This window comes from Frankliniella occidentalis, unplaced genomic scaffold (genome assembly GCF_000697945.3).
Source record: "Frankliniella occidentalis isolate FOCC.00 unplaced genomic scaffold, Focc_3.1 Scaffold1, whole genome shotgun sequence".
NCBI classification, from domain to species: domain Eukaryota; kingdom Metazoa; phylum Arthropoda; class Insecta; order Thysanoptera; family Thripidae; genus Frankliniella; species Frankliniella occidentalis.
In genome coordinates, this window is record NW_026267131.1 from 769,747 (window position 1) to 778,602 (window position 8,856).

At 52.2% G+C, this 8,856-nt stretch overlaps 2 protein-coding genes and 1 long non-coding RNA gene across 4 annotated transcripts in view; 2 read left to right on the forward strand and 1 right to left on the reverse strand.

Annotated features, from left to right (window-relative positions):
- The window catches only part of LOC113213496 (delta-sarcoglycan), an 83,726-nt gene that overhangs the window by 47,964 nt on the left and 26,906 nt on the right, over positions 1-8,856 (reverse strand). The gene's annotated exons all lie outside the window — the stretch shown is intronic.
- Positions 1,235-2,669, forward strand: LOC127750440 (uncharacterized). The gene is made up of 3 exons (XR_008011689.1): positions 1,235-1,396; positions 2,140-2,263; positions 2,436-2,669. It is a non-coding gene; the product is annotated as an uncharacterized LOC127750440 (long non-coding RNA).
- LOC127750414 (uncharacterized) lies at positions 2,753-4,151 on the forward strand. The gene is made up of 5 exons (XM_052272102.1): positions 2,753-2,935; positions 3,152-3,225; positions 3,528-3,612; positions 3,689-3,799; positions 3,954-4,151. The coding sequence occupies exons 1-5, from the start codon at positions 2,756-2,758 to the stop codon at positions 4,059-4,061; spliced, it is 558 nt and encodes a 185-aa protein (XP_052128062.1). The 5' UTR covers positions 2,753-2,755; the 3' UTR covers positions 4,062-4,151.

Here is an 8,856-nt window from a genome sequence, read left to right on the forward strand (position 1 = left end):
AGGGAGGAAGGGAGGGAAGGGAGCGAGGGAGGGAGGGAGGGAAAGGGACGTTATGTGGGGGAAGGGCATTCATATACCTGGGAGAATTATTTATCCCCAGTCCAGGCAAAGCAGGGCAATGGGAGGAGAAACGAAGGAAGGGGGGAGGGGGAGAGGAGAGAGAAAGAGAGAGAAAGAGAGAGAGGAGGGGGGGGGTGGACATTCATGAATAGAAGGCACCGCAGTATGAATGCTTGGTGGTCCCGCCCCGCCCCCGTATCGGCACACGTCGAGTGGAAGACGACCGAAGAGGCGCATGTGGTCCAAGACGCATTTCAATTTGCTGTATTATTGCTTTTCTCTGGCAGTGTACACCCCGTGAGAAAGACTGCCCGTACTCGCCATCTCGCTCCCTCCGCAGTGCAGGGGCCTGGCCGAGGCGGTTTTGGGGGAGGGGTAGGGAGGTGGAGGGCACCGCTAGGATTGTGCCCGGGCAAGCAGAAAAAGAAACAGATACATCCTCTCCGCTCCGACACAATTCCGATGACCACCGCTGGGTGTGCGTGGCGGGGCGTGGTGGGGCGTGGCGCCGAGTGGCGGGGCGGGGTGCGGGCGGGGGCGCGCCCTCCGTAACTCCACGCCCCGCACCGCCCGTCCTGAACACGTCACGGGACATTGGCTGCTGATTGGAGTCCCGCACGACTGACCGCCCGGCCCCCCCTTGGCGCCGGCCGCCCCCGCCGGAGTGCTGACCGTCTGGTTCCACCCCCCCCCCCTCAGACAGACACAAAGCCGCAACAATCGGTATCGCATTCCAGCGCTCCATCGCGCCCCGGCGTAGTGGAGGGCGCGACCGGCCGCGACGGGACTGCGACAGCAAAGTGGCAGAGGGCAGGGTGCTGGTCGCGCTGGTATGTCAGTCGTCAGTCGGTTCATGACACAACTGCAACTGCACCCACCAAGTCGTTTTCTTGAAATTGGAGTTTCTGACCTATAGAGTAAAAAAAGAGGGAAAATGTTACCTTGATTCGAAGGAGATTCCGAGGATAGAAAATAATCATTAGCAGCATATCCTTGAAATTGCGGTCAAATTTTCAATTCCGTAAATATGGGTCCTTGGGTCAAAGTAACGATTTTCTGAGTGCGCGGACGGACGCCGTACTATTCTCCCGAAATCATCATTTATTCAAATGCACCCTTGGCGCTGACCGAAAGACTGCAAGACTCGGGGACTCGGGTCGACAACGCAACAACCAGACACCCCATCCACAAAACGCTGAAACCTCGACAATGCCCCCCGCCGAGTTCACCGCCGTGGAGACACACCACTGGCAACGGGTGGACTAGGGCTGAGCGAGCGGGACCGCGCAGAGTGGCACCAGGAGTAGCGGAGGGGTCATGCCCAGACCAAAGGACAGTAAGTACACGGCGATAGCAGCACAACGACCACGACAACACCCGCACCCCGCGATCCCCCGTTAAAATGATATGAATTTATCCAATATTTGTGATTGGTCAGCTGAGCAAAGAAAACGTATATCCTCGGGCCAAGGAGTATATGTATTTTTTTTCTCTCTCTCTTTACGATCTCTCGATGCATGTAAAGAGGCGGGCGTAGGGCTGACCGGACACGGTTCTTATCTGAACGAGCAGTATAAGAGGATGTGGTGGGGGAGGCGGGGGGCGGGGCAGGATGTGCGGGGCACACGTATAGAGGATTTCCTCCGCCGAGTTGGTGGTGGTGGTGTCGGGTCGGCTGGGAGTGCCTCACAACAGGATCTCCTCCTCGGCCCGGCCCGAGGCCCGGTCGGCCCGGCCGCTGCCCTTCCCCACGTCCGGGAGGGAGTGTCACCCCTCTCCCAACGCGCTTATCAGATTGTCTGTCCCTCGCCTCCTTCGGCTCCATCAGGGAGAAACATTTCTCTCTTCTTTACGTGACCGTCGCATCCGCATCATAGTCGATATAATTGTTTCCAAAGCAGAGGCGAAATAATCATGTGCTTTGTAAAATAAATTTGTAAATAAGAGCTTTTGTTTTTTCAAACGTGAACACCGGTGTACAATCAGCAAAAGGTGTGGCGTGTAAACCTTGTGGACGTTTAGGTGCGCTGGACTAGAGACCCCTCCATATAAAGCGTAGTGCTCCATAACACTGGACAGGCGGTTCCAGGAGGGGGAGGAGCAGGAGCAGGAGGAGGAGGTCCCGGCCCAAGTCCCGTTCCAGGAGCCGTTCCGGGAGCCGCCCCAGCAGCCGAAGCGGCAGCAGCAGCAGCAGAGCGAGCAGGTGAGACCAACAGGTAGAGCAAACTAATTCCTCTTTTGTCTCAGGTGTTTCTCGGTCAAAGTGCACGCGAGAAAAGATAAAAAGCGTGAAAAACGGCTTGTATTTTGTGCGAACCGACAGCTCTTTCGCAATAACACAAACACTACTGACCCAGATTTTTTTTTTTGCGCAGGTCGTCCAGCCGCGGCGCCGGCAGTGGCGCAGGCAGTGGCGCCTCGTCCCCCGCCGCCAGCCGCCCCGCCACCTCCTCGCCGCGACCCTCCACCTCCTCGCCGCGACCCTCCACCTCCTCCTCCCCCGCCCATCGGTCCCCCTCCCCCCGCAGCAGCACCCCCGAGGCGGCCGGCAGCCCCGCCAGGGACGCCACCACCGAGCGGGCGTGAGCATGGCAACCGCGAAATGTTGATTCTGCTGCAGTCATCATCTATGCGGAAAAGAATGATTGGCTCTATAACGAAACCAATAGCAAAATTAGCGATCACTGATCAGTGCATGATTCCGGTACAGTATAACACGGCGCGGATCACCCAGCCTGTATGTACCCGCAGGTGCACGTACCCGCGCTGCGCGTGGCGGGGCCCGGCGCTCTGGTCGCACTGGTCCCTGGCGCACGGCGGGGCTCTCATCGGTGGCCGCCACACCCTGGACGTCCCGGTGCGCTCACCCACCAAAGTGAGTCAAGTAAATTTAGCTTTTCGGTGTTGTTGACATAGTTTCCTGATTTTTTGTGTGGATACTTAAATGCGGAAGTTTGGGAAGCATTTCAGTGTATCCAGGGTTATGTATTTTTCCTGGCAGCGTAAACATTCAGTCTAGAAAGCCGCCATCGAAATTCCCTACGACCATGGTAAAAAAATCAAACTGTTGTTTGAACCTTTCCTTTTGCAGGGACTGGCCCGTGGCGTGGCCATCACTCGCCTGTTGAGGACTCGCGGCCGCCTGTTCGCTCTGCACCTCCGCAGGTACAGACAGTCTTTGCTGGTGTAACCACACAAAACCATTATGCATTTTGTTGTGCATAAACTTGCACATTTAATACAGCCGTAAGTATGCACAAATATTTTATGCACAATTGTGCACAAGATGTGCATAATTATGCAAACACTGTACATAGTTGTGCATAAAATTGTGTATAACATTATGGCTGTATGAAATTCTTCAAATTTTAAGCACAACAAAGTGCATGAGGATTTAGTGTGACCGCCAGACGGCATTAACAACTGTGTTACTGCTGCACGAGTTGTCTGTGCACCGCACCATATAGGCGGCCTGGGGAGGCGAGCCTGCTGGGCTGCGTGCAGCTGCTGGGGGCAAGACCGAGCGCCCGGTCGTTCCTCTACCGTCTGGAGGTGAGCAGAGTCGATACCAACCCAAATCCCGCCCCCAGACTCCAGGCCGCAGCACACTATACCGTCTGTTCCCGAGGTCCTGGACGGTGAGGACCGAGCCACCACCTCCGTCATGTCGGAGGTGACTGTGTCGGACGAGACCCCCATCGTCAACGCCCTCCAAGCCTTATGCGAGGTGGCCTCCAAGGTACTCCAAAATTATCCTAAATACGTAAAATTCTATGAAGACCTGCGTTATTCTTTGAAAAATGCAGCGAGATTGGCAAAGTCGGTCTAAAAGAGACCATATAATGATTTTAATATTTTAATCTACGCCCAATTTTTTAACGATTCCGCAACAGGAGCAGTCGGCGCAGAGCAACTCGCAGCCGCCCACGGCTCCGAACAGTCTGAGGGTCAAAGTCAACTTGCGAGAGTCGCCGTTCGCCAGGAGAAGGAGCAAGTCGTAAATACAACCTCCCGCGGAGGATTTTTTTTCGGGTCGAAACATAATGCAGAGGTTTTCATTCAAAGAACCATTAATCATTGCTTTACAAAGATTTGCTCTCAGTGTTTTACCCTTGCCAACGATGCAGTCCCCCAAAGCAGCTTCATTTTCTGACGGCGTCCGCAGTGCGTGGTTTTGCATCTCACCGGTGACGGCATAGCTGTTGGACACCATTGTGCCGACAACCATATATCTCATAAATATCACAGCTTGATAATGAAGTCAGCACCCTCGTCAACCCTGGGCGACGTCAGCCATTTCATTCCGTCAGTATGGTGTAGGGAATGTACACTGCTCAGAAACACTCCCCACTTTAGCGGAAAGCGGCACCTTTGCGGTTCTCACTTTCCTTAGACTGATGCCAGCTAAGCGCACATTTTCAGAGTGAACAAAACCAGAAAACAATTTTTGTGCCTGCAGAGTACTGATGACGTCATCAAAAAAATTCAGACCTTTTCAACGTCCAGACTGGGTCTCGCGCCAGCCTCCTCAAAATGACGATTCAATTCCACTGCAGGAAGGGGGGAATGCCCAGCAGGGGAAAGGCAAGGGGGTGTATAAGGGAAGCAAGGGGCCGGCTGGGCCTGACGAGGCTTTGATCAGCTGTTTATCATGATAACTGCTGAGGGGGAGGTTAGCGCCCCCACGTACATACACAAGTTGAGCGCACGTTCCCCTGCGCCAGAAGTATAGCGAGGCTGTGTGATTTAGTCCACACCAGCAGAGCCTGAGAAAAATCTTCAAAATTTACGTTCTTGCGGAGGAAAAGGACGGGGAGGAGGGGGAGGTGGGGAAAGTGCTTCTACGGGGCATTGAAAGAGAGCAAGAGAGAGAGAGAGAGAGAGAGAGGGGGGGGGCACTTGCTGCAGGGTGTACGACGTACGGTACGGGAAGGGTCCTACTGCTGCATTTCACCTAAATGCCGGGCGCGGAGTCAGCCAGCAGGCAGAACCCATTCGCTCTGGTGAGGGTTGGGGCCCAGCAGGGAGGGTTGTACAGTATGTTTGGGCCCCGCCGCCCACCACGAGCGCAGCGCACGACTCCGAGGGGCGCGCGGGCCGCCTTCAAAGGCACTTCTGCGCCGTCCAGGAGAGGTGTTGGAGGAGGTCTGCAACTGGAAAGATCCTGAAATGCTCCCTCCTCTACAGCGCACTGTAAACTGGTTGGCGTCTTTTAAAACCAAAGTATTGGTGTCCTCTGATGAACGCCAACGCCAAATGCCAAAAAGATGCCAGATGTTGGGGTTAAAAGACGCAAATGTTTGACGTTCTATGAAGAGAAACGCCAATACTTTCCATTCTTTAGAGGAGGCAATAAATTAGGCGTTCAAAGACGCAAGTCAGTCTCCAGTGAGAGATTGAAATCATAGACATAGTTCCGAGCTAGCAACCAAGGGCAAGTAATACCGGGCTTTTATGATTTACGTTCCGTTCAGTCTCGATTTTCGCGCCTGCCCTGACATATGGCGGGGTCCTGCAGCAGGTACGGGCCGGCAGAGACCGCGGTAGAGAAGCCCGCCCTCATTTGCACGGACCGACGCGTCACGGACGTAAATTTCGGTTTGGGTTTCGGGCGGGCGCGCGAGGGGGCTGGGAGGATGGCCGCGCCCCACCTTCCACCTTCATCCCAAACCGGATTTCAACGGTAATTGAATTGGAATATTTCGCGGCCAGTTGATTGAAACAATCGATGGATGATTAAAGCGACGGGACGGCCACCTCTCTCTCTCTCTCTCTCTCTCTCTCTCTCTCTCTCTCTCTCTCTCTCTCTCTCTCTCTCTGGGCCCGCCGCGGGGGTAAAGTGTCCTCTGGTGGATGGTTTTTCACCCCCTCCACCTCTCTCCGAGCCAACAACCTGCTCTCCCTTTCAAATCACCCAACCCACCCCTCCGTGTGAACGGACAACCGGATACTGCAATGTTTTACCAGTTGTCGAAACAATTTGTTTAAGGAAAATTAAATAACACCAAACGTTAAGGACTGATTTAAAATCCGATACTCTCGACCCATATCAGTACACTACGTCAAACTAGCATATCTCAGCTCGCCGAAACACTCCCGAAATCTCGACAAGACACACTTTCTCAGGTGTTCATTTAGTCTTGCAACAAAGGGTCGAATGGGAAAGCGGCACCGCCCCGGAGCGCCGAGGAGCGGGGAGAGGGAGGGGCTAAGCACGGGGCGACGTTGACTCCGGTCCCGATTTGTGTCCCGAGTGAGAAGGGAGCCAACCAACCAGCCAACCCCCTCTGTCTTGTTGGGCATCGCCTGGGGTCCGAGACAGAAAGGGGGGGCGGAGGGGGCGGCGAACTTGAAATCCCAGACGAAGGACAATGGGCACGGTGGCAGCGTCCGCACGAGGCCAGCGACCGACCAACGGCAGCTGTCGCACGCTCTCCCTAAATGGCAAAATAGGAAGATTTGACATTTATTTCAACGCAATGTTTGTCGTATTTCATAAATATGAAAATTTAATTCAATCAAACTATGCGATTAAAAATTCACAAAAAAAATTCTCATCGATTCCGTATACACGACGAACTCAGTGGTAAATCAGGGGGTCGCAACGCAGTGCTGAGAGCGCGGCCTATGCGCGAGCCCCGGAAGTCGCCGCCCGGACGGCGCGAACCAGCCGTTCAAACCACCGCTCAGTGCTCCTCACTGCAGATAAGCTATGTTTAAAATACTTTGCCATACAAGAATCGTTAAGGAAAGTTTTCAATACGTTGCCGCAGGTCACAAGGAGCTGGAATATAACAAGATCTCACCTATTTCGCGTCTTTTATCTTGTTAATGATCAAAACTATTTGCGAGCGCTGAGGAGACCCTGTCGCACTGGTCCAATACTTTCAGTATTTCAGACAAAATAATGCCCGACCCACATCAGACCTTCGATAAAAAGGTAAGAGACACATTGGCGAAGTGCTTTATAGGTATTTGTTGTCGAACCAGCACCTCCCAAACTAAAAATAACGATTATAAAGCCAAGCCTACCGATCGGCCCCTAACCCCAGCTCATGTTTATAAACATTTTATAAATGTTTACACTTTTACGTACTCCCGGGGACGCAGCCTATCCCGAGGCAAATTTCATAAACTTTCAGATTTTCTTAGTGTCATTTGTGTACTTACTGCGGTTTATCTCAAACTTTCTACAACACTCAGCACTGAAGCAGATAGCCCACTCCCGGCCGAAGCCTAAAAACGCTTCAAACTTGTTGTTTTCTTTTGTTGCCGACGAAATGACATAAGGGGTGCGTACTGGATCTAAATTCTACTTCAGACACACCTTTTCAACGTACTGTTTCAATGCAGAGGAATATATAAACAAGTATTCTTCGAGAAGTAGTCGGTGCGCTGGGAGAGGTTAGGAGGTTATGTTGCACCTAAACTCGCAGACGTCGCAGAGGATTCACCGACAAAAAAATATACAATTTCCAGTGAAATCAGCATTAATCTTGATGGGCTTAGTTGTTTTCTACTGTAAATATATAGCCCTGTTACAGTCTGACTGCTGTTTGGTCACAAAGAAAGGTAAATTACAAGTTTAAAGCTTTTATAGGCTTCGGCCGGGAGAGGGCTAACTGCTACAGTGCTGAGTGTTGTAGAAAGTTTGAGATAAACCGCAGTAAGTACACAAATGACTCTAAGAAAATCTGAAAGTTTATGAAATTTGCCTCGGGATAGGCTGCGTCCCCGGGAGCACGTAAAAGTGTAAACATTTATAAAATGTTTATAAACATGAGCTGGGGTTAGGGGCCGATCGGTAGGCTCGGCTTTATAATCGTTATTTTTAGTTTAGGAGGTGCCGGTTCGACAACAAATACCTATAAAGCACTTTGCCAATGTGTCTCTTACCTTTTTATCGAAGGTCTGATGTGGGTCGGGTATTATTTTGTCTGAAATACTGAAAGTAATGGACCAGTGCGACGGGGTCTCCTCAGCGCTCGCAAATAGTTCTGTTCATTAACAAGATAAAAGACGCGAAATAGGTGAGGTCTTGTTATATTCCAGCTCCTTGTGACCTGCGGCAACGTATTGAAAACTTTCCTTAACGATTCTTGAATGGCAAAGCATTTTAAACATAACTAAGCTGCAGTGAGGAGCACTGAGCGGTGGTTTGAACGGCCGGTTCGCGCCGTCCGGGTGGCGACTTCCGGGGCTCGCGCATAGGCCGCGCCCTTAGCACTGCGTTGCGACCCCCTGGGTAAATTAAGACTTGTCTTGGTCTTGATTCCTACTCGAGCTATATTCAGTGTAGCCACGTCACGTGAGAGCGTGGAGTAGGGCGAGGGGCAGAAAATGTGGAGAGAAAATGCGTCTGGATCCACGCTTTCGCGCTCACGCTCTCGTGAGCTCAGCGAGACTGAATATCGTAATGAAAACTACGAGGATGCAAGTTATACAGATTCATTTCTTTAACTTTCCGATATTTTAATGAAAACGTTCGGGTAAGTATATTAACTTCTCTTCAGAGTAGTCCTGATAAGATAAAATTTTGTAATGCTTTGTCCGAAGGGAGGGAGCAGGGAGAAGAAGAGAGAGAGCGAGGGAGAGGTGGGTTAACTCTGCAGACTTTGTGACACCGCTGATGCGGTGAGAGCGACAGGCTCTTGTCACATGCATCGACAATGCGGCGGAACGAGCGTGTCGCGATGATAGGCCCCGCAGGGGGCAGGGGAGAAGGAGGGGAGAAGGAGAGGGGAGGGGAGGGGGAACCGAGCGCTGCGAAATAATTAGCTGGTAATAAATCCTTCA